The 24707-nt window shown below is 37.9% G+C and overlaps 5 protein-coding genes across 12 annotated transcripts; 1 reads left to right on the top strand and 4 right to left on the bottom strand.

Moving 5' to 3' along the window:
- The first annotated feature begins 83 nt into the window (after nucleotides 1-83).
- Nucleotides 84-3335, top strand: LOC137722813 (uncharacterized). The gene is made up of 9 exons (XM_068461908.2): nucleotides 84-441; nucleotides 840-904; nucleotides 1273-1321; nucleotides 1423-1517; nucleotides 1678-1763; nucleotides 1850-1909; nucleotides 2001-2082; nucleotides 2549-2662; nucleotides 2900-3335. Exons 1-9 carry the CDS (start codon nucleotides 255-257, stop codon nucleotides 3068-3070), a joined length of 909 nt encoding a protein of 302 aa, XP_068318009.2. The 5' UTR covers nucleotides 84-254; the 3' UTR covers nucleotides 3071-3335.
- Nucleotides 3336-4417: 1082 nt separating this feature from the next.
- On the bottom strand, nucleotides 4418-5470 carry LOC137722199 (putative FBD-associated F-box protein At5g22720). Its single transcript, XM_068461163.2, has one exon. The coding sequence runs from the start codon at nucleotides 5468-5470 to the stop codon at nucleotides 4418-4420; it is 1053 nt and encodes a 350-aa protein (XP_068317264.2).
- A 520-nt stretch (nucleotides 5471-5990) lies between these two features.
- LOC137723803 (protein tesmin/TSO1-like CXC 2) lies at nucleotides 5991-9739 on the bottom strand. Of its 2 annotated transcripts, none has more exons than XM_088693074.1 (10): nucleotides 9585-9739; nucleotides 9086-9252; nucleotides 8317-8995; nucleotides 7773-8209; nucleotides 7612-7686; nucleotides 7247-7427; nucleotides 7065-7160; nucleotides 6890-6956; nucleotides 6669-6789; nucleotides 5991-6584 (listed from the first exon to the last, which is right to left on the bottom strand). In XM_088693074.1, exons 1-10 carry the CDS (start codon nucleotides 9645-9647, stop codon nucleotides 6281-6283), a joined length of 2190 nt encoding a protein of 729 aa, XP_088549200.1. In that variant the 5' UTR covers nucleotides 9648-9739; the 3' UTR covers nucleotides 5991-6280. The 2 variants fall into 2 exon arrangements, with proteins under 2 accessions (XP_088549200.1, XP_068319096.2); XM_068462995.2 differs by having other exon boundaries at nucleotides 7773-8221; nucleotides 9585-9738.
- Nucleotides 9740-12220: 2481 nt separating this feature from the next.
- Nucleotides 12221-15731, bottom strand: LOC137723085 (protein NDL2). Its single transcript, XM_068462240.2, has 10 exons — nucleotides 15490-15731; nucleotides 15235-15334; nucleotides 14387-14484; nucleotides 14171-14259; nucleotides 13792-13852; nucleotides 13615-13701; nucleotides 13357-13491; nucleotides 13172-13227; nucleotides 12878-13013; nucleotides 12221-12787 (listed from the first exon to the last, which is right to left on the bottom strand). The coding sequence occupies exons 1-10, from the start codon at nucleotides 15547-15549 to the stop codon at nucleotides 12545-12547; spliced, it is 1065 nt and encodes a 354-aa protein (XP_068318341.2). The 5' UTR covers nucleotides 15550-15731; the 3' UTR covers nucleotides 12221-12544.
- Nucleotides 15732-20631: 4900 nt separating this feature from the next.
- On the bottom strand, nucleotides 20632-23395 carry LOC137722677 (uncharacterized). 7 transcript variants are annotated; one of them, XM_088693071.1, is made up of 4 exons: nucleotides 22998-23141; nucleotides 22616-22712; nucleotides 21498-22509; nucleotides 20632-20749 (listed from the first exon to the last, which is right to left on the bottom strand). In XM_088693071.1, exon 3 carries the CDS (start codon nucleotides 22442-22444, stop codon nucleotides 21545-21547), a length of 900 nt encoding a protein of 299 aa, XP_088549197.1. In that variant the 5' UTR covers nucleotides 22445-22509; nucleotides 22616-22712; nucleotides 22998-23141; the 3' UTR covers nucleotides 20632-20749; nucleotides 21498-21544. The 7 variants fall into 7 exon arrangements, 5 of the variants coding, with proteins under 5 accessions (XP_088549197.1, XP_088549199.1, XP_068317839.2 ...); XM_088693073.1 differs by lacking the exon at nucleotides 20632-20749 and adding an exon at nucleotides 20899-21022; XR_015961874.1 differs by lacking the exon at nucleotides 20632-20749 and having other exon boundaries at nucleotides 21276-22514; nucleotides 22616-22766; nucleotides 22998-23395.
- Between the last annotated feature and the right edge of the window lie 1312 nt (nucleotides 23396-24707).

Here is a 24707-nt window from a genome sequence, read left to right as displayed (position 1 = left end):
AAAAATTGAAATATCCTAAAAGTTTAGGGGGTGAATATGAAATTGAAGCTTTTTGGAGTTTACGATTGTGACCCTGAGCCAGTGAGAGTCGGCCGATAGTTGGAGAGAGAAGACAAGTGCAATTGTGGGAGGGTGTTCTCTCTCTCTCCCCCCTCCAATAGAAACAGATCGATCGTGAAGCAGGCTAGAGAGAGAAACACCTAGAGAGAGAGAGAGAGAGAGAGAGAGGAGCTTCGCTCGTTGGACTGGCGAAGATGGTGAGCAAAACGGAAGAAACCCAATTGAACAGGCTCGAGAACCAGGTCGACAATGGAGGAGGAGGGGCCTGGGAGTACCTCTGTTTAGTCAGAAAGCTCAAGGTCCGCCGCTCAGAGAAGGTCCTGAAGTACGGCCTGTCGATCTTGAACGACCTCAAGAAAAGATCCAGTCTTGGCTCGGAAGGTGAGTTTTCGAGCTTCGGTTTGTTGGTGATTCCATCTGGGTTTTGTGTTTGTTCAATTGGGTTGTGGTTAATTTGTGTTTTTGTGATCGTCATTGCTTGATTTGAATTGGGCATGGATTGGAATTGGTTATGGACTCTGTGCAATTTGTGTGTTTGAATTTGCGTAAATTCAATTGGGTTTGTACTTTGTAATTACTTTGCAGTTAATTTTGTGGTAGAAGCTTAATTTGAATTTCTGTGGTCAAGAAATGGATTTGATTGTTCGAGTTTGATATATTCTGTTGGTTTAACTTCGCCATGTGTATCATGCAACATGCTTCCTTCGATTTAGAGTTCTTATTTTGTTGGGGTAGATTTTGAGTTCTGACTAACAAGTAGTTTGCATTTTTTGGTGTAGAATGGACTTTATATGAGCAAGTTGCAATTGCAGCTATGGACTGCCAGTCTCTTGATGTTGCTAAGGTGTGATATGTTTTTGGCTTACACTTTTGAAATTGCTTAGCTATTATTTTTGAACTTGCAACTTTAGGCTTCCCCACTTAGGAAGAGGAGGGGAGAGAGAGAGAGAGAGAGAGAGAGAGAGAGAGAGAGAGAGAGAGAGAGAGAGAGAGAGAGAGAGAGAGAGAGAGAGAGAGAGAGAGAGAGAGAGAGAGAGAGAGAGAGAGAGAGAGAGGGAGAGGGTGGGTTGTTGAATGCAGATATTGAGTTTGGTATAGCCTACCCTGGAATTGAGAATCGTAAGATTTGTGTAAGGCGGATGTGCTATTTTGTGTTAATGGTGGAAGGGTTAATAATGCTATCTCATGTCTGCCTGCCTTGAACTTTTGCAGGACTGCATTAAGCTTTTACGTAAGGCATTTCCTGAGAGTAAAAGAGTTGGTAAGTTGAAATAACTAATTTGAATATTGTATGGAAGTCTGATTTTTAGATCCCATACAAGCAGGCTAGAGGCTTAGCTATTTGTTTTGCATAAAACACAGGCAGGCTAGAGGCTATGTTGCTAGAGGCAAAGGGATCTTGGGCAGAGGCAGAGAAGGCTTACTCAAGCTTTCTGGAGGAAAATCCACTCGATCAAGTAATTCATATAAAAACTCTTAACAGAAGGATCAATCCATATTTTTTAAGATTGATCCCATTGCTTTATCTTTTTGTTATATGAGAAAAATTGTATGTTCTTTTCTGAGAAAAGATAAAGGAAAATGCTTATGTAACTTTCAATTATTTTTCATATGCAGGTGATACATAAGAGAAGAGTAGCTATGGCAAAGGCGCAAGGAAACATTTCAGGGGCCATTGAGTGGCTTAATAAATATCTGGAAATGTAAGGCATATATTAAATTCCTTGAAAGAAAAAGATTTTATGTCAGCAAAAAGATGTTGCTAAGTTGTATTTTCCCGTTTTGACAGATTTATGGCCGATCATGATGCGTGGAGAGAGCTGGCTGAAATCTACGTTTCCTTGCAAATGTATGTTTCCAACAGACTTGTTGAAACTTTATGTCTCCAAATTGCCTATGCCTTGTTGCTGATTGATAAATTATGTTTCTATGTAAACTAGGTACAAGCAAGCTGCGTTCTGCTATGAGGAGCTGATATTATCACAACCTACTGTTCCTCTTCACCACTTGGCTTATGCTGATGTAAGTGGTTTTTTCATTACTGCAAGTAAATCCTGTTGGCTTTATAGACATTCTTATTTGCTGGTTTTATGGCCAAAGAATTTTTTGCGATTAAAGAAAAGTTCCGTGTACCCTCTTGTTGAACGGTGTAAAAACTAAAAAGTAACCTGAAATCTTCTTCCCCCCCCCCCCCCCAAAAAAAATTTAGTTATTCAAATGGAAAAGTTACATACTTGATTTAAGATCGTGCATAATGTCCAGCCAACTCCAAATATGAACACCTAGTATCTAACTTGTAATTTATATCCTTGATATTTTGTTGCCCTACTATGTGGAAAGGAGTCAAACAACAAAATGCGAGTACTCTGGGAATAAAGAAATGAAGTTGTGCATGTTCAACATATAATTATGATTACATTTTTAACAGCACTAAACACCTGCATTAAAAGTGAGTAAATGTCTGATAGTTTGCTTTTTGTGGCAACAGGTGCTATACACGCTTGGTGGACTAGAAAACCTTCAGACAGCAAAAAAATACTATGCATCCGTTATAGACTTGACTGGGGGCAAGAATACCAGAGCACTTTTTGGTATTAACTTGGTGAGTTCTCTCTCCCTCTTGAGGTGCATTGATTCAGAGATACTTATATATATATTGGAGCGATAGTTTAGACCGTTGCTGATCCTGCTGTGGCCGAGGGTCATCTATTTAATTTGATTGTTCAAGTTTTAGACACCGTATATTTAATTTGATTATTCAGATTGTTTTCATCCCTCTTTTCTTGCTCTTGTGATCAACTTGAATTACTGAAAGAAAGTCTTAACTCCTGCCTTCCAGTGCACTTCTGCCATCGGACAGCTTGCAAAAGGAAGGAACAAGGAAGACAAAGAGAGCTTAGAGCTACAATCACTGGCAGCAACGGCCTTGGAGAAAGACTACAAGCAGAGAGCACCTGAAAAACTTTCCCTGCTTTCGACAGCCTTGAAAAGCTTGAAAGTTTCATCATAACTCCTTAGTCTTCGAAGAATCTTCGTATAGCAAAACAGGTGAGTGGCGACTTGGTGCCGAATGGCTGTGGATTACAAGAATTTCATATCTTAGTTACGTTAAATGATTTTTTGTTCGTGTTTCGACTTCCCTGTGTCTTTTTTTTCAAATCCTTAATAAGAGGACGAGATGTATTCTTTAGGATGGCCACAGTGGCTAACTAGGAATGTATGAGTAACACCCTTTCTTCTTTTCGGATTTAATTTCATTTTCCCTTTGCTTTTTATCTTAATTCAAGGATTAGGAGTACACATTGATGTTCTTGACATCATACAATTTTTCTGCCCAGTTTCCAGTTCAGATCCTCGGTGATGTTCTAAACTAATCTAATCAATGAAAAAAGCGATTCGAACTAGGGTGCACAGGCCAAGAGGGCGAATACTCTGCCATGTCAAACTGGCATAACCGCAATCGCTTATAATTCATGTTCACAATCGCTTATAACTCAAGCAATCCTCATAAGCACTTCTGCTAAAAATGCTGCATTAAAATTTTGACTAAAAATTTACTTGCTTTCCAAAAAAGTATCTGACTTTTGTTTCTCCTTAAAATGCTTCAGAAAACAGATTTTTTTTTTTAAATCCTCTTGACCCTTCCACAAGCAATCTAAACCAGACCACAAACTAGAGACGTAATTAGCATACCAAGCTTTGGAAACGCACATGCACCGGATCAAATCTGTGGTATGGAGCTGTAAAAAGATGTCGAAGAGTAGCTCCGGTGGGATGCATGACATGGTTGAAGCTTGAGGTTTGGTGTGGTGTGGTTTTCTAGGGTTTGATCAGGTCTCGAGCGTTGTAGACACAAGCGTACGTGAGAAATTAGGTCATGAGAGTTATAATGCCCTTAAGTTTATGTTTACCATAAAAATTAGGGCAAAAATTAGGCATTTGAGATAGAATAAAATTAGGGAACTTTAACGAAAAGCTCCCGGTACTGTTTACTTTAACAAAAAACCACATTTTTACACTAAAAAGTCAATCATGGTACTATTCACTTTACCTCTTATTTTGCCTTTTTCGTTAAAACTCAAAGTTTTCGAATCATTTTCACTAGTTTTCCCTAAAATTAAACAACAAGACTCGTGCAATCAAAAACGAAGAAAAATTGAAGAAAAAGAAGTCCATTTCAATCCTAATTCCTTATCACCGTCCACTTTTATCGTTCCAAAATTTCTCCATGTACTATTGCTTACTCTGTTTAATAGTATTATGTCGACCTTCCTTCCAAAATTTAATGATTGCAATTGAAAACTCGATCGATCAGTGTCCCTCAACCGGAAATCTCTTGCTTCCTTTTCGGCACTGGTCAAGCTACCTTGGCACTAATGCGTGAAAGTATGTACCTCTGATCATGCAGCTTGCAGTCATACAAACAAGTACATCGGTTTGGAACGTCGAGAGTGGCTTCCTTCACGCTTTGGCTGAACTCAGCTACATTAAAAGTTCCTAGGTGTCGAGCGCGGATGTCCATGTAGTTCACTTTGGAGCATCCATACAGGTTCAGCAACTTAAAATCTGCATAGTCTGAAACAATGGTTATCGATTCAAGGTTTCCTGCACTAGCAGAAACAGTCCTGCAATCGCAATCGATAACTTCCAAAGATTTAAGAGTGGAACTATTTATCGAAATATTCCAGAACATGTCGGTACCAACATCAGAACATGAAACGATCGACAAATTCTCAATGCAAGGGGAAAGGTCTCCGTCCGAAGATGATAGCAAGCCTCTGAAAGATGAATATCCGTTGAAGCGGACAGTTTTAAGGGTTACAGTTTTTAAAGATGGAAGCGATACAGGTAAGCTATGGCGGTCAATATTTACAGTCACATGCTCTAGTTTTAGGGTGGTTAAAGATTTTGAAGTAAAAAGGGTTTGAGGTAAGGTGTAACCTGCTTTCCCTCCTCCTCCAAGGAGACTAATATCTAACTCTTTGATGTTTCTCTCCAGACCGAACCTCAACCACTTGTCTACGACAGTAGCTTCGTCCTCAAGTAATGAATACCTAACCATTCGAATCCTGAATTTTTCCACGAGCTGCTGCTGCTGCTTGTCTTTCTTGCGAAAACCCACAAACCAACTGAACATGTTGATGAACTTTGCATGTTGACGAACTACGTGATTGTCATCGTCATTGTTATCATGAAGCGGCTCACCCTCCTCGTCGAAATCTAAATGTATTGCGGGGAGGGCAAACCATACACTTTGCCATTGCTTGGAAACAAAGCTCATGAGGACGGAAGATTTAGTGGGAAGGAGACGGAGGATTTCGCCGATGATATCATCTTCTAATTGGCGTTCTTCATTTGTTTCCTTACTGTCCGTCTGATTTTCGAGTTTTCTTTTTTTATTTGACGCCATGATGTTGGTTCTCTGCGATTTTCATTTTGTAGAAGAAGCCATAAGCTGCTGGTCGTAGAAGGATGATAATAAAATCAAATTAACCCAATTAGGAAAAGGAAACGTAATCCAACTAGAAAGAGGAAACTCCCTCTTCAAATCTTGAATTCTTATACATGTATATTGTCTGATGTCGACTACCTGACGCCCTTCCTCTCCTCCTTTATCTGGGCTTGAGATCGGCATCATAAGATAAACTTATACAGATGAAGTTAATTTGATCATCCATTAGTCAATTAAAATTTTGGAAGGCATTTAATTAACATAACCCCCTCTCCAAAATTATTGAAATCAGTTATCTTTGATAATTAAGGGCATTTCCAATGGAAATATATAAATTTGAGATGAAAAATCATATTTACATCCCGTTTTATATTTTCGGCAAATGTAAATGAAAATTCCACTCCAATGAGAATGACACAAATTTGAGATCCCATTTAATTTTTTCTCTTTAATTAGTGGGATCCATCACCAAAACACGTAAAAAGAATGTAATTATATGTTTTTATTTACATCTTCCTGCAAAGACGAATAATTTACATTTCGCCATTGGAGAATTTTCCCGAAAAAAAAGAGGTAAATTGCAATTGTTGAGCCTAAAATTTGAGGAGAAACACGGAATTACATATAAGAGAAGGAAACGTAATACGAACTTGAGATCGTTTTAAGGGTAACAACATAAAGAATGCAAAAAAGCCACATGGTTGTTGTATCACAACAATGCAGCAAAGAATGCGTTGAACTGGAGTGCTTGACTGAATCTTCTGTATGTCACCGCTTTCGTGGTGATTCCAGAGTTGGGAATGGTGGAATGGATCTCAGAACTAACTTCCTGCCGCCCCTCCAAGCTGATCCAAACTCGCTGCTGCTGTAAGGAGGCGATACCCTCTTTGAGTTTGGAGAGGTTGACTTCAAACCGCTAGGTTGTGAGCAACTGCTAGCCAACGTCTCAGGAGTTACGTCTTCTGGAATTGCCTGAAGATGCTTTTCATGCTGAGAAGATGACAGAACAGAATGCAGAGAAAATATTTTCGGTCTCCCGTTAGAAGAAGATGTCAGTTGGCCTGGAGGAGGTCTGCAAAACAAAATAACTTCCAAACATTTTACAACGTATCTCAAAGAAGTTACATACGGTCCAACGAATCAGTGGATCAAAAACCTGCAAATCCCCGAAGGTGCCATTAGGAGATCTTGATCCCTCACTGTCGGTAAATTGACATTCACTGCATCCTTTCTCGGATCTACTGATTCATCTCCTCCAACTTCACCTTGTTCAGCTTCTGTTGTATAAAGAAGAAGAATAAATTATAAGTACCCAAATTGTGGATCCTGTAGGAAACATAAAATGATTTGTTAAATTCCGTATGACTATTTGCTCACCATCTTTCCGACCAAAAGTGTTTTTACACCCTACACATCTGCAGAGGATGCCGCATCCAGCACCGCCCTTGGTAAGAAAATCAAAGGAACCATATGAGTTGGTAGATACATACCAGAAACTTTAATAGATTTACAAGAGCGTTACATTCATGCAAAAGAGGCCAAATTCCGGTACCTGAAAGCATTCACAGTACTTTTTCAAGCAACCTGATTTTCTACAATTGCATCCCCTTTTATGCCTAGCTGAAGACGGAGTCGAGTTAGTTTCCTCCTGCATAGGGAAAGTTGTGGGTCTAAATGGTTATGATTTATAGGACAATGCAAATGCAATGGATTATCTCAGTTACGAATTCTAACCGCATACTGTGGAATAGCAACGGCTCTTGCAATCACTTTGGGAGCAAATGCAAGTGGGTTGCGGGATTCAATCAGTTTGCGATTCTCTAAAACAATGTTCTCATACATAGGCTTGTTGAAGCATTCTTGACATGAACAAGGCTCAATACAGTAGAGACCAGCAGCAAAACAATCGCAATAACTGTGTCAGAGAACTTAGGATGTCAAACTAAGAAAAAAGTGGAATCGAATGAACCCATAGAGTACAAGGCAAAAAAGCGAAAGTTGTAAATTGTAATCGAGTATAAAATTTTAAACTTCTAATTAGTAGATATAATGCACACATAAACTCATAATTTGCGAGATAAAGTATGCACAAAACTCACAGTTTCAAGCATTTTGATCTCTTACAATTACAGCGCTTGCAAGCCAAGCTTTCTCCAACAGGCTGCAACTTAAGCCTGCAAGGTATTAAATGTTAAAACAATCGAATTCAAGGGAGTGGATCTAAATAATACAAACAGTCATCAGAATTTTCGGCGCATGCCTTTTCTTCTCAGGACTACTATGGTCAGGTTCTTGACCAACTGGTGCACATATTTGGGGGGAAGTTACTGCAACCTGAGCTTTATTTTTACATGATTCATCACAAGAAACCTCACTGGGAGTCAAAGAAGTACTAGATATCTTGGAATTTGGCAAATTAATCCCTTGAATCTCAGAAGCGTGAACCTCGTGCTTGACAACCGTACTTAAATTACTTTCAATAGTAGTTGCAAGAGCATTCAAGTGCAAACCAATACCAGGTAACCGAGAAGATGAATAATCACAACCTTTTATAGTTTGAACCAACTGCTTTTCAACAGAGGCGACTTCACAACTGGACTGTAGTGAGGCTGACGAACCGCCACTAGCATCTATTGATTTCCTTTTGTGCGTTGCTGGCCTTTCAAAATCCAAACAACGTCTGCGTATTGCGTATGACTGAGAACTAGGCTGAACATGGTCAGACAAAATTGTTGCATTACTATAAAATCGAAAAAGTAGGAAGCTGAGTACTACAAAAAATATTGGCCAAACCAGTATATTACCTTGCAGCTAGAATGTATACACTTGGGCGACTTTTCATCCACAATACCACTTGGATCATTAACATTTAACTTATCCAGTAAAGTTCTAGAAAGTATCGCCGGAGTTTCATCTGTTTCCTTAGTTCTCCCAATACCTTCTGGTTGATTACTGACCTTCCCCGATCTGCATTGTTCACTAGAATCGATAATACCAGAAAATTCCTTGACTTCAATATCATTGTCTCGTAGGATGTTTGACATAAAAGAGATGTCTCCAGGATCTACTGGTGTAGGATCGTGTGCTGCACAGTTCTCTTTAATGATTTTTGAATCAAATTTTAACTGATCATCAGAAATCAACCTCACCAAATCGCCTTTCTTCTGCTCAATTCTGTGAATTCTGCGCAAATGTGTTTCCCTCTCAAAAAACGAGTGCCTTCCCTTGGAATGATGCACATCATTGCTATGTGGGCTACCAGAACTATACTTCAAGTTATTTAGAAACTCAACTGGTAGTTCCATACTCTCAGTTGGAACTGCACTAGCAACCTCTACATCTGAAGAACTTCCGGATGCAAAGCATTCGGGTTGGTCAGCACCTAAATATGATTGCTCAACTGAAACCGGAACTCCATCACTTTTACTATTTGGGTTTCCACCCTGGAAGGAATTGGGTCTTGGTGAATCAGAGAAGTGGTGCCTGACAACATGAACAAAACATCAAACACTTACACAAATAAAACTAGTAAAACTAGCAAAGCAGTAAGATAAGATATGATTAAAACCATACCTTCTAAGTACAAATCTGGTTTCGGGGATGGAGAGATTCTGCGGCGAAGCAAAAATAGAAGGAAGAGATGCAAAAGCTAGGGAGTTGAAGGTGTGATGATCATTTCCTGCGGACTTCACCGGCTCAATTGGGGAAAGATTGCTAATGTAGTTGAACACAGGGGAATCCTGCAGAAATCATCAAACAGGAATCAATTCTCACTTCTCAATCTACGGTGTTGAAACGGCAATGAACTCGAAAGATTGAGAAAATTCGAAAGGGTTTTGCAGAAACCATCAAAGTTAGTGAAAAATTGCAACAAACCCATTTGTGCAAAAGTGGAAATGAACAGTTGGAAGTCACAAAAAATTAAAATTGAATAGAACCCAGATTTTAAAACTCAAAACCCAAATTACAACCTAAAGTTAGCAAATAAATTGAAGAATATGAAAAAACTAAACCCAGCAGAACCCATTTGACCCAGAAAAAATAATTTTAAAAAAAATTGAAGAAAAATAACCTCGTATTTAGCAGGAAGAGGTGTGGTGGGGGTGGTCTGATTGTTCTTCAGAGGAGTGTCCATGGCCGGAGATAAAGCTCCACCGCGTCTCTCTCTAGAACTTGAGAGAGAGAGAGAGAGAGAGAGAGAGAGAGAGAGAGTGAAAATAATAGAGGGGGGAGGAGCCGGGGAGGGGGGCGGCAAGGCGGGAAAGAGGGGTTTTTCGTTTTTTTTATTTTTCCCTTTTTGTCCCTCTGTGTGTGGGGACCGCCCTTGACCCAAGGTGAGGTCTCGGTTCAGTGAAACGATATGTCGTAAAACGCCCTTATACAAAATAAGAATATAGGATCCCAAAACAAAGCCCAATTAGAATGCGACCACGGCCCACAATAAATACCCCTTTTTCATTTTTATTTTTTTTTTCACCTTTTATTACTTCTATCTTACGTCGAATCCTTATGATTGTTGTTGTTTGTGTAAGTTTATCTTATATTGCCGATCTCAAGCCCGAATAAAGAAAGATGAAAAGGGTGTCAGGTAGTCAACAGCCGGTACTTTTACATTGAATCCTTATGATTGTTGTTGTTTCACCTTTTATTATTAAACTGAGTTACTAATCTGAAAATTTTCCTTATTTGGGTAGGAAAAATCATAATAATCCAAGCCAAATTAGGAAACATATTTGTTTTCGAATTCCTAAGTCGAATAGGAATATGATGTTTTCTTTCCTTTATAAGAACGACAATAGGGGTAAGTCGCTTATTAGAAACCAAACCCTACAAGCCAAAACCCTACTAGCTTGCCCTAAGCCGATCGAAATTCCATCAACTCACCACATTCCCACCATGAAAACCATCGAAATTGTTTTCTTCTCCGGCCACCACCGTGACTTCGATCGTGACCAAGAGACTCACCGTCACCGTGATCGTGAAGCTCACCACAACCGTGATGGTGAGTGTGACAGTTGGACTCGCAGTGATCATTACCGTCACCATGAGACTCATCACCGTCATCGGGACTATCATGACCACCGTGATCATCCGACTGATCGCCATTGCCGGGACTACAATGATCGCCGTGAACGTGAGCGTGGGACTCACCATCACCGGGATGGCCTAGTCACCAAAGTCCTGCGCGTGCCCACAAGACCAAGAAGCAAACGTAGGTTCGAATGCCGCATGAAGAGAGAGTCTCTCCGCTCGTATGTCAAAAACCTCGGGCTTTCTCCGGGAGAGTTGCAGGAAAAGGTTCGGAAGATGAGGGAGGCGAGGGACTACAGCTTCTTGTTGTCGGAAGAATGCAACAATAGTGTCAATGGCGTCCAAGAAAACGATAATGCACAGCTTTACAGTGCGTTGACAAAATCTCTGAACCAAAATAATCCTCATCAGCTTGGTGCTGCTACATCAAAACTTAGCAAAGTCGAGAGTGACGAGAAGAAACATGGCGGCAGTCCAAGAAGCTTGCTCGGATTTGTTCCTGATGACGACGGTGACGTGCTAAGTTCGAGGAAGAAAGGCTCGAAACGAAGAAGAGAAGGTGGTGAATCTGCTGCGAAGAAACGAAGAACATGCAAGATTGACGGTCGTGATGATGAACAGTGAATACAGATGTATTTATGTTGTTCCAGACTTGATTAACTTTGGGGAATTATTGAATTAATCAAGAATTAAGAGGATTTAGACACGTTTTAATTAGGTAGATTAGAGAGGAAGGAGAAATTAAGAGAGGTTTAATGATTAATTGTTACTTGGTGGTGAAGAAGCCTTTTATTCACGTTCTTGTTAATTCTTTTATGCATCCCACTACTTTGTAATTAACTTTCAGATGTAATGATCACATCCTTTTTCTGAAAAATATAAATTTGAGTATTTTTTGCTTGTGTCTGAAAACAAAATTTGTATAATATTTGTAGTATATGACGGGATTTTCTAGTGTATTCAAGGTATTCTATATTCATAAGTTTTTAATCGTAATTTATTGTTCAACGGTACAAAAATCAAGACTCTATAGTATAAAATACTTTGAAGCACCATGCAAATTTCGTTAACCTGTTGATAATCACAATAGCATCTCCTGCAAAGCATAAAACTTTCGACAATTTGCCAACAAATAATTTCAAGTGAATACAGATGTATTTATGTTGTTCCAGACTTGATTAACTTTGGGGAATTATTGAATTAATCAAGAATTAAGAGGATTTAGACACGTTTTAATTAGGTAGATTAGAGAGGAAGGAGAAATTAAGAGAGGTTTAATGATTAATTGTTACTTGGTGGTGAAGAAGCCTTTTATTCACGTTCTTGTTAATTCTTTTATGCATCCCACTACTTTGTAATTAACTTTCAGATGTAATGATCACATCCTTTTTCTGAAAAATATAAATTTGAGTATTTTTTGCTTGTGTCTGAAAACAAAATTTGTATAATATTTGTAGTATATGACGGGATTTTCTAGTGTATTCAAGGTATTCTATATTCATAAGTTTTTAATCGTAATTTATTGTTCAACGGTACAAAAATCAAGACTCTATAGTATAAAATACTTTGAAGCACCATGCAAATTTCGTTAACCTGTTGATAATCACAATAGCATCTCCTGCAAAGCATAAAACTTTCGACAATTTGCCAACAAATAATTTCAAGTTATCCATAAAATTGCAAAAGAATTGTCTTTTCTAAATTTCCATTGCAGGATATGTTGTCAGCTTCTTACAAAATTAAAATACAATTAAAAAAAGACGACCCAAAGTCAACAAGACTCCCAGAATTGCAAGGGTCGAGGAAAATTAAAATACAATTCAAAAGATGAAAATGTATACAAATGAATGGCGCATACAATTCAAAGAATTCTCCTAATACCCCCAACCATCTAATTTTTCTGCCATATAGACAAACCTACATTCAAAGAATTTGCTACTATCCAAAGGAAATTATACTGCCATATACATGCATTCAATGGAACTGCACTCCACACGCGCATCAAACTTCAATGGCTACCCGTGTTTTGATCGGTTTGAGCTTGATTCCCAGACTCTCAGGAGAAAGAAGTTCGGGCGCTATGAATGAATTGATTTTTGAGGGGCTGGTGGGATTCGAATCGTTACTTGATGAGGAAGTAAAATGTAATTGTCTGTAGTACCCAAAACCCCTGAGGAAGAGTTCAATCGGAGTTATCATTGCGTATGGGTGCTCTTCTGTTACCAGCGAGCCACATGCCTGAACCTGTCAAGGGCAGCAGACAGTAAGTATTCCTATTGTAAGTATACTGATGGAGGGAAGATAAGTGAAATGTGTTAACCGCACGGAACCTACTTCAACAAGAGCACAACTTCTTCGGTTCATTTTGGCATTCATATAGACGGATTCAGCATGGAATGGACTTCTTTCACCCACAAAAATAAGAGTCTTACACTGCAAATTCTTCAAGCCCTGGGTAAGGTCGTGCCTCCTGCAAAAACACTTTCAATTAAGTCTTCGGATGCATAAAGAAAACATGCCACAAGACGTCAAATGATCTTTACAGCTTTCATCTCGCATTTGGAGAAAATTTAGAATATATATAAGTTTGTGACAGAACACATGTTTCGAGTAGTGAGATGATCTTACTCATTAGTTGCTTGAAGGAACCGCAAGACATTCGAACTTTGTCTTTCATCCAATAACTGTATTCACACATCAAGAAAAGAATCAATATTGATTCAGTCATGTACATTGGACAATGAGCACTTTGTTGACATCACATAACAAGCGCTCTTTACCGAGCAAGCAACAAATTGTTGAAATTTCCTTACCCTTTGGCAAGCTTCTATAACATCTGACTCTCCACCGTGTATGCCAGACCTAAGCTCCTTACTGAAGTAACGCTGCAGAAGGCATTCCTTTACTATATCACACATGCCATAAAAGTATAGCAAGTTCAACAATACCTGCAAATTTAGAGTTCATGAAATCTTAAGCAGCATGGTCGATGGGTCAATCTATTTTTACATGGAAAACCCTTACCAGCAAAAGTACATAAACAATATCAACTTCGTAACGGAAATTATAACCTTGTTGTAAATCCATTCAGTCCATGAAGGTACTTTGCAGATAGGAGACACAAGAATTAACCCAAGCACCCGTTCTTGATACTTCATCTGCCAATTGGAATCACAAAAGTCAATAACTAATTCAGAATGTCACATTATACCAAAGGAGCGAAGGAGATGAGAATATCGGTAACTTACTGCAAAGAGTGTAAGGATATAAGCACCAGCTGTTACACCCAAGCACAGCACTTCTTTCAACCTGATTTTTAAGTTCAAAATAGATTAAAAAAATGAGCGAAAGAGACCTATGGAGAACTGCGAGTGAAATACATATATATATATTATCAGTCAGAATAAAATTATAAATACACATATAGCAATGTCTGGCGGAAGACGCATCTCAAATTACAAGATTGTATCTCTCCAATGGTAATTATTGTCAGGTTATGCTAAAGAAGCGAAATGACAAATGCATATGTAGCCAATCGTAATCAGTATGGGATATTAAAGCAAAGGAAGTTTGATTGGCTGGAACCAACAAAATACGAAACAGTAAAATAGGTTATCAATAACTTACCCAAAGAAATCGAGCACTTCGACCACCTGGTCTGCAAGGTCATCCACACTAAGCAAGGGGGCATCTGAAGAAATCACATCAGCTCCCAACTGCAGACACTCTTAAACAAATGAGGTAGAAAACTGAATTAAAATCACCAAAATGTCAACATTTTTTTTACTCAATTCAATATATACAACATATTTAAAGCGGAATATATGGGTGCATATAACTGACCTCATGGCCAGGTGCATCGATGTGGTAAATGCAAAAGTTATGAAGCAGCAATGACGCAGCATCCGAGCAAAAGAGGAGGCCTTGGAAACAGGACATGTCTATTCAAAGAGGAGACCACTTAGAAACCACATTAACTTAAGACACATTTGGGATCAATAATAACAATGAAAAGCAAACTGTGAAGCATACAAGGCCTACAAATTAATTTTTTTTTTTTTTTTCAGAGTTTGGATTGAGCAGAAGAAAGAACACATTCCTTTTGAATCAACCGGTTTTCTTTCTTCTCTTTCGAGGATTAAATAATCAACCGGGACTAAACGGCAATTACACACTAAAAAACCTACAAACCAAATAGCACCTGGACATCCAAAGACTCAACCTTCTCCATACGTTTGGATCAACATAGGGATAAACAGCCATTTCAACTATCCAGAACAAGAACACACTAAATACCCCCAAAACAAATAACACCAGGACATCGAAAAATTCAACCTTTTTCATTCATTTGGATCAAAATAAAGATAATATGGCCATTTCAACTAATCCAGAAGAAGAAGACACTAAAACCCCCTAAGCAAATTACACCCGGACATCAAAAAATGCAACCTTTTTCATTACATTGGCTCAAAATAACTATAAAATCGCCATTTCAACTACCCTGAAGGATATTCATTAAGCTCCAAAATCAAAATAAATCAAACAAAACATCAATCCTAGCATATCTTCAATTCCAATGCAAGAACCACTCTACAACCACCCTCAAAACAATACAGAACTTATCATTAACAATAAGAACAAGAACAGCCCCATTGGCCGAAAATCGAAAGGAACAAGAACAGAAAGCATACAATTGAGAGCAACATCAGGATATGTTATCAAAGCAGGCTTTCCTTGATCCCCACAAACAAGCACAGAGACCGGCCCTTTGCTTGTTTTCACCACACATTCCTGCGAACCCATAAAATACACCAAACAAAAGAGGATAAAAATCAAAACCCATCAACAAAAACATTAAAATTAGAGAGAGAAATGCAGAAATGGAAAAATATTATTGCTTTCTTGGTGGGTTTTGTGTTTGATTCCTTGCTTTTTGCTTTGCTTACCTTCCCTCCTAAAGGTATCATATCAATGTCAATGGAGACCGAGTCGCTCGAATCGCCCATGACTCAGTTACCAGCTTCTGATTCTGCTTTCTTCAACACCAGAACGATGGAAAATAAAAAAAACTGCTTTTTTTCCGCAGCTGCTTCTTCTGCTGCTGCTTCTTCTTCTTCTTCTTTCTCTCTTTGTTTTATTTCTGAATTATGAAATTACCCTCCAAGCAGTAAGTTTCCTATTTTGCCGTAATGACGACTTTCGCCTCCGGTCATGATTTTGATTGGAGAAACTTTATTTCAATCCATATTTGTTTACTATCGAGTACGAAATAAAACTAAAATTTATCAGTAAATTTGTATCTAACTTAAATTTTATATGAATTTCTTTTAACTTCTCGTATAGTTATCATCAAGTATAAGATGAGATTAACAATACAAATAGAATCCATCCATAATCCCACATCCAATGGAGTGCAGTAGGTTCTTGAAAAAGCAAACGGCTTGTTTGACATGATCGCGCAAGGTAACTTGGGATTTTATCAAGAGCGTTGTTGTTGGGGGCAAAAGTAAGTGTTTTGGTATCGTCATCCTCCTATAGACTAAAATGATAAATTTATAAATAAATTTACATATTGAATTAAGTTTTCTGATGGTAATTTAATGATTAAATTTGTGTTGGACGTGGTGTTAAGTTTTAGGTTGTGCAAGTGACCGTTGGAATGTCAGGGGCTATTACGTAATTTCCCTGGAAGCATATTACAGCTATCTGACACCTGGACGCCGCAGGAAATGAATAATCCTGACTAGTCTATCAACGCGCGCCAGCTCACGACCGGGCCCATGCTTAGTTGCCTCCTTTCCCCTTTTTTTTCCTTTTTCCACTTTTGATTTTTATTGATTTTGTATATGGATAAAGCTACCAAACTTTGCGGCCATGTTTTGCTTTGTTTAATATTCTGTAGCAATAATCTATAGAATAAACTAATGCTTTCATCGAGTGGAACGTTCGTTTGTGAATGCTTTTAAAATGATTGAAAATGTTTTTGTTTAACATTTTTTAAGTTCTAAAATTATTTAAAGTGTTTTAAATTATTTTAAAAACACTTTTAAATGAGCTTTTAATTGAAATATAACCTCCATTTTAACAGCCGATATCACTTATGTAATTTAGCATGATCACGTGTCTTGCTCTCACAAAACATCGTTCTCACTTGATAGTATCAGGCAGTCAAATCAAGTGTATTATATAACGGCTCTCACAAAACACTCAATAATATTTTGGTAATCCCACCCGACTCAATTAATTTGACCTTATTTTTATGAGTTGTTGCACTTATGGCAACTACATCAGAGATTTGCTCGAAGTTAATATGGTTGAACGGAGCAATATATACTTGTAATGAGTTTGATCTATTATAACATATCATACGAACGTAAGATTTGTTATGGATATATGTTTTTAATGTATAAAACAAAGTTTTAAGTACTATTACGTCGTTTATCCAAAAAAATATTATTGATTTATAGGGTCGGTCCATGATTGATTCCATACATATTATTTGGTGTAATTTTATAAGAGCAAATACATACAAAAAAAAAATAAGGATTTAATAAAGTATGCCTTCTTGTGCTGTACATCATTGCATGAACCTTTTTTTTTTTTTATAAGAATCTAAGGTGGGATGGAAACTGATCCAGATCTCACACTACGGAGTTCAGGGACTCAACAATTCGCAGGTTCAAGAGAGATAATGGGCGTTGGTGGTAAATTGTTTGTAAGGTTGGGATAAGCTGATAGGGATCGTTGAATTTAAATTGAAAGGTCTGAATTGTTCGGTTCATAGGTTATGAAGTGTAAGATCCGAAGAGTATCACAATATGTGGGATGAGAGGAGGAGCATGTCACATGATCACATGATTGATGGGTAACTCGGGACCCCATTAGACGTTAATCACGGCCAACCTTCACTAACAATTAAACTCTACTTTTTGACCTGAAATTCTGAAAAGTTCAAGACTTTGGTATGGAACCTCTTATTGTTATGTTATTTATCACGCATGTGGTGTTGTAAAGAATTTATAGCTTGTCTGGGATTCGTATATGTAGAAGGTCCTTGTGTTCACAATCTGTTATTGAATTTTTGTCATATGTTGTTGGAAACGCTTTTAATTGTCATAAAGTATTACTGCTTTCTAGAAATTTAGATAAGCACGACATCAACGACTATTAACCGTTGATTCATTGCATAATATATATATATATATTAACTGCTGTTATTCACTCGCGCATGCTGATACCGACAATGTTCCTAACATCTCTCCCAAAGCTTAAGACTTGGGAACCTCTCGTTGTTACAAGGTAAAAATAGTGTTCTATAATTGAAAACATGTGCTTATATGTCTACATCTCTCATTATAAAACTTGTAAACCTGACGACAGATGTTGGCATATCGGCGTGTATTTAAAATTAACATTATTATCACATAATACTGTGATATAATGGTGTTCCTCTTCAATTGTAAATGAGAGATTTTATGTTCGATTCTCGCCAAAAACAAATTTGAATCGAGTTAATAAGGCTAGCCCATTATTAAGCTTTACCGCAATGTCGAAATACAATATACATTTGCATCCTAGACTCCTAGTGCATATTCGACCACACCAATCTTCTTCTCTTCAACAATTAACAATTTAATCATCTGACGTTATTATTTGTAACAAAAACTACCATTATTGCTAATAAATCTGATCAGACGGGAGTGATTGAATTTTGTAATAATCCGCTGAAATCAAGTCAAGTTATTTAATAAAAAAATCCAAGTTAAGCAAATACACACGCATGGCAGTGTAAGGGACATCACACTCACGCGAATTTGTCGGCAAGGTAGACAACGCGCCGGTGGACTATGAATGCACATGCGTTTTTTTTGAAATTATATATTTTTTTTAATTTTCTTTTCAGTTATATTTTGGACATTATCAATAATTGAGTGGGTGCGGAAATTCGGTGGCAAACAGTCGAAAAGCTGTTGCTTTCTTAATCCTGCTGGAGAATGCTCTGGCAGTTTGGCAAGACAATCATGTCCCTTTCCCTCTTTTGTTTTCTTATTATTTCGGATATTTTTTTTTTTACTATTTTCTTGGTAATTAAGGTTTATGAGTTTGTAATATTTTACAGTGTTTCGGAATATTTTATACTCTGATTGAGTTTCATGTAAATATGTTATGTGAGAAAATCTTTGATTCAAATCAGGTTCATGCTCATCACTCGGTTTTTAGGGCTAGGACGAGCAACCCCAAGTCGAACCAATCTTTGAGGTTTGCTTTCGGGTTTGCTTTTACATGAAGTATTTCAGCTCGGAAGTGCTTTTGTGCTTGGGCGAGCAACCCCAAGTCGAACCAATCTTTAAGGTTTGCTTTCGGGTTTGCTTTTACATGAAGTATTTCAGCTAGGAAGTGCTTTTGTGCTTTTATTAGGGTTTAAGGTTTAGGAGTTTTATGGAAAAGAACTCAAAGGTGTTTTTTTTTTTTTTAATTTTATTTATAACAAACGATATTATCTACACTAAGGAGAAAGGGGTAGGCTTAGTCTCACAAGCTAGCAATAACGTGGTTCAAATTCGTCTTTGGTAAGAATCGAATCTAAGACCTCTTCCTTACAAATGAAGAGGAATACCACTAGACCGTAGTATTAAATGGCAACTCAAAAGTGTTTTTAGAATTTAGAGAAAAAAATTCGGGTCCAAATTGAACCAGCCCTGAGACCAGTTTTGGCATGCTCTTACAAAGAAATTATTCACTTGATCAAGATGCACAACGAGAATCTCACTAATACAATCTATAAGTCAGAAACATTTATAGTTATCTCTATCAAACGCTAACCAAACATTTTAATTATCTGGAAGCGTTTTTAAGTAGCAACACTAACCCAACTAAAGAGATTAGACGTTGATGCGACCATATATAAAACTACTAGTCTTGCAAACTTGGGCGTAGACAAATTGGCTATGAACGGTGCCTGCAAAAGTCCAAATCTCCGTCTGTGTAGTTTAGGTTAAAATACAAGTCGACATAAACATTCAAGTATTCAACTTTTTCTAAGTGGACCATCGCATTGCCAACAAAACCCTAATTTCTTTGTACTTAGGTTAGGTACATACACCAAATATTTAAACTCCTTCACCTAATGCAGTTAAAACCACAAGGAAATCAGCACAAGGAGAACCTTGATCAATTAGGGCCACCTGCGTTCATTTAAAACTTTAACCAGCAAATACTTCAACTCAACATTTTTCTCCAGGCAATGCGAACCTTGATCAACATTTTTCTCAAGGAGAACCTTGATCAATTAGGGCCACTTGGAATAAATACATTCATCATATGTTTTGAATATCTTGACCAACTGCGAATTTTCCGCAAGCTAATGTCTGAAGGAACGGAACCAGGCCTGGTTCGAGTGTGCTAAGAACACGCCCAAGATCAGAAAATATATCCCGGAAATAGCTTAATTCCGTCGCTAACCCTAAACCACAGCTAAGGTTCAACCTGCGCGACCTGCGCGAATATTTGTGGCCGGGTTCATGCCTATGACAGATTCGCAGCTGCAACATTCAACTAATGACATGAACTACAAGGTTCAACAAGTGTGAAGGGCCGAGGGGCCTTCTCCAACATGAACAAATCACTCTTTGAATGCTATGTAAGGAGATGAGGAAGAATTCATGCACCAAAAACCAAAGGAAAAGAGAGAGGAGATTTCACAAACTCAGTGGAAACTGTACATTTGATGTTTGAGCTCCGATGCAACGAAGCATAATGTGTTCCATAGGCTGGCTGGACCGGTGAATCTACGGAGAAATACTGTTGTAGGCTTGTAGCCAACCTCTGGCTGTGGAACAAAACATTTCAAGGCTCCAAGAAATAGACCAGTTGTGGGTTGTCCCTTTTATTTGATCAACCACAAACTGATGCCTAGCACTTTACTTTACATCAGACTTTTCAGTTTTCATCCCAAATATAATCCAGGAAGGAGTTGGGCAGGGTACTTCGGTCATGCTCCTATCTCTTCGTGTTCTTTCGAATATGTACATCTTTACCTTCTACATCGTTCTATCCACCTTATAGCTAGCAACTGTACAACTTTCCAAACCAAAGATTCTTGTTGCTTCTCTGTTTCCTTCTAGAGAATGTGAGATCTCGACTCTTTGAACCGTTCTAAGAGAGATGCTTTCCTAGCATAAGCTACCCGAAAGCTATATTTGGGACCTTGACAAGCAAAAGCAGTAGACCTCCATCAATTACTTAATCTCACTCAAAAGCCTCAATAGCATCAGTTACATAGTTATACAAACATCATTCAAGTACCGTAGTACTTCACGCTTGCATTTTATCTTAGTCTAGCTATTATACAGTGATGATCAACATCTAAATGCAAGAATGTAAATAAAATGTACAAATTTCTGGGTCTGAACCGCTTCATACTTGTCTAAGTATTCATACAACAACACCCACAACACAATCAGCAGCAAAGAATGGTCCCTAATACAAGTGGAGTTAGGCCAATTCAAAGAACTGTAATATAAAAGAAATTAGATTTATGGCCATTTAACAAGAAGAATAGGATGTGGCCTAGTCCGTTAGGCGTTGGCATTCCAACTTTGGAAAAGAACATCACTACAGCTACTGCAAACATGGTCAAATAAGAAGCTTAACGATTTGCTGAGTAAAAGTGAATTAATTTCAACATTTGCACATTGATGATTTTGACATAGAATTCTCAGTAGGCAAAAGCAAAAAAAATTAGGATGAAATTAACGCTGTATGGAGGATATACAACCAGTATAAACAAAATTGTCTCTGATCTATTTGGATTGCTCAAGCTACTCATGAAGATAAACCAAAAAGAGAAAAATAGGTTGAGAAAAAACAAATGATTATATAACAAATGATCATATCATATATAATCATCTTTTTGCGGTAATTCAATCACATAGCTGAGAAAATCATCACTCACTAGAGGTTTTCTGTTAGCAATCAATGGAGAACTTCTTCTGACTTCCTCTATTCATTCTTCCAAGCATACAAAATTAGCGAGAATCCTAGACCTTGTGACTTACTATCTGAGAATCTCTGTGAAAATGACCACTGCAACGAGCTTGGATCAGAGGCTGGTTGACTAGCCCACAGCTTCTCAGCTGAGAGGCATGTCTTGAACATAAAAACAGCATTTCCAGGTGATGTACCAAAGAGCCAATTGTGAACATCCCAGAAAACTTCAACGGCAAGCCCATCAACCAAGATGGTATGGTTCCCTCGGAACTTCCACCGAAGTCTCTTCACCTGCATCACAGGCTTGCTGTCAACGCGCACCAGGAGGCATGGATCATTGACCCCGACAGTGTCACACTCAATTACAAGATCATGAACTTGACCATCATTGCAAAACTGAGCCTTTGTAGCGAAGCCCCTCTTACCAAAAATATGCTCTCTCTTAGCAACGCAAACGGCACTTGAAGGCACAGGGGTGACACTAGTTTTTTTGAAAGCTTCTTTTCTCATGTCTCCAAGAAGGAGAAGCATTTGCCTGTCCACCACAACTCCCACATAATATCCCTCCAAAGGTTCCGGGCCGGATCCAAATTTTGCAGATGAAAGGTCCCAATATATATCGATTTTACTCGAATAAGCTTCTAAACTCTTGGACCCTCTTCTCTTGGAGAACAACCAGGGTTTAATATCAACCTTACAAAGACACTGACTTGATGAATCATCTATCCCAACACTAAGGCCTTGACCCATCAAATTCCTACTCCAAGTCACAGTAATCAAGCACGACCGGCCTCGTAACCGGCATTGATACACACAAGTAACCAAATTCTGGGCAGTCCTACTACTATTTGATGATGAAGAATCAGCAACTTGAACCCCATTTTCACCAAAACAAGATGGGAAATCTCTCATTTTTCAAACCAAGTACCTCAATTCACTTTTCCAAACTTTCTTTGGGGAATTTAAACAAACAATTGCTGACCTTACACAAAAAACAAAACAAAATCCACAGAACCACTCAGAAATGATTAAAAAAAACAGCAAGAAGATAAGCAGAACAACAAGAAGCAGCAGAGAAATTACCTCAAATTGATCAGAGACAAAAACCCAACTCAGAAATGCTTCAAAATCTGATTATCCAGCCTTGATTTGACCTGGGTTGCTGGCTCTTGATGCATTACTGCACAAAACCCATCAATCTAAAACTCAAAGGAACCAGCTTTGAAAACGTGGGCTGTAAAATAAAATCCCAGAGAGAGAGAAGCAGATGACAAAAAAGCAAACGTGTTTCACTATAAACAGGAAGACCTCCGCAGAAACAAGGAACACTATTTATAAATAAAAATTAAACCTTTACCTCAAAGAAACAAATTAAAAATTACCCACTACAGAGAATATGAAAAAAAAACAGTAAAGCTGATGCACAGAGAGGAGAGAGAGTGAGAAATGTTAGAAAAATATATACCTCAAAGATGTTGACAGCTGCTTGTGTAATCTAATGAAGGTTAAGCAAAAAGAAGGTTATATAGCAACTGGGTTATGCTGGAAAGGTTGGTTTTTGAAAGAATACACTCTCTCTCTCTCTCTCTACTCCATCACGCTTTCTCTCTCTAGACGTTTGCTTTAGCTGACATGCTCACATGAAACATAGAGAGAGAAGCAGAAGCCCCAAAAACTGAAACCCAATTGGGAATTTTTCTGAGAGCTTTTGGGAAGAGACAGATTTACAAATTTGTTTGGTGATGCATGTTGCAGGAGCTTTCAGAGGTGGGATTTTAAAACCTCCACTTTCATGGAAATTAAGGCATAAAAAAAGGGCAAAATAAAAGAAAGAAAAAAATAAAGCTTTATCTTTTGCGCTCTAATTTTTGCATGTTATTTAAAGGGGGAGAAGAATGAGAGAGTAAAACAACAGCTTTGGAGGAAGAGGGCCCCACTCACCTGCCTTGTGAAGTGCAAGCACGATTATGTCTCATATTAATTGGTTTTTAAGGAACAATAATTACAAGCATTCACAGAGCTTTTAAAAATAATGCTTCTGGGCTCCTGTTGTTCGATGCATTTCTGTTCATATGTGTTTCTACATTGGTTCACATTGGTTGTTAAGAAACACGTTGAAATTCCTATTAAACTTCAAGAGTTTTTTTTGGAAAAGCACCTCAACCTGTCGACATGCACTTCTCTGTGAAACAATTACGTGACCAATAGACAGTTTTAATGTCGTTTTGTCAAACGTTATTAGAAGAATCTCTGAATGTCGATAAACATTTAACCATTTTAAAAACAATCTAAAACATACATGTTTAATTATCAATTTGATTAAAAATCATTTACTTATATGTTCGTATTAAATGAATTTACGGTTTTTTTCCTTGTCATTTATGTTCTTTGACGCATAAATCGCAATGTATTTATTTTCTTTTTTGTCAAAATAGTAGACTTACCATCAAAACCTTCCTTGCACAAACCTGGAATGCTGCCCACCTGCTGCACAGCCTGCGCTACCCATTCATACAAGAGATTTTTTAGTGTATCAAAATCACGATTTAATAAGTTAACAATCATAATATAAGTGATTAAATACTTATAAAGTTTCCAATCGTGCACTTAGTGTAACATTTTTTTGGGACACTGAAATGTTTTTCCATCCATAGCCCAACCTCCGCCTTCATCGTTTTCGAACACCACATGACTAAACTCACACGTAAAAAAGATATGAGTTTGAGTCTCATCATCCAAGCCACATATACCACAAACGTTCTCAACATTCATGTGTCAGACGTCGCAAATTATGATGCAACGCTAGGGAGCTATTACAAACAGGTTCACTCAAATTTTGCCGTCGCAAGGGTTGATCTTCAAAAGATTATTTATTTTGATTGAAAATCGTTTAGTCATCCGCAAATTTTGTCGACAGCGCAGTCGCTGTACAAGAATAACCCTTGACCTCGGTCAGTAGTACACTATTTTAAGGACTACCCTTTGTACTTGTCACTGATTAATAATTGATAACCCATTATCTCTTTCTCTCTCTAGAAATCCACATCCTTTATCTCTCTAAAAATCTTCAGCCTTTCTCTCTCCCAAAATGCTTAGGATCTCAACATCTGTATGAGTTGGTATTGTGGGAGGGATTTGATTCTGAAAATGGGTGGTTGGACAAGTATTTTAGGCA

This window comes from Pyrus communis, chromosome 4 (assembly GCF_041283825.1).
Source record: "Pyrus communis isolate YQ-2024b chromosome 4, ASM4128382v1, whole genome shotgun sequence".
NCBI classification, from domain to species: Eukaryota; Viridiplantae; Streptophyta; class Magnoliopsida; order Rosales; family Rosaceae; genus Pyrus; species Pyrus communis.
The sequence above is the reverse complement of the archived record's forward strand: the minus strand, read 5'-3'. Positions and strand labels throughout refer to the sequence as shown.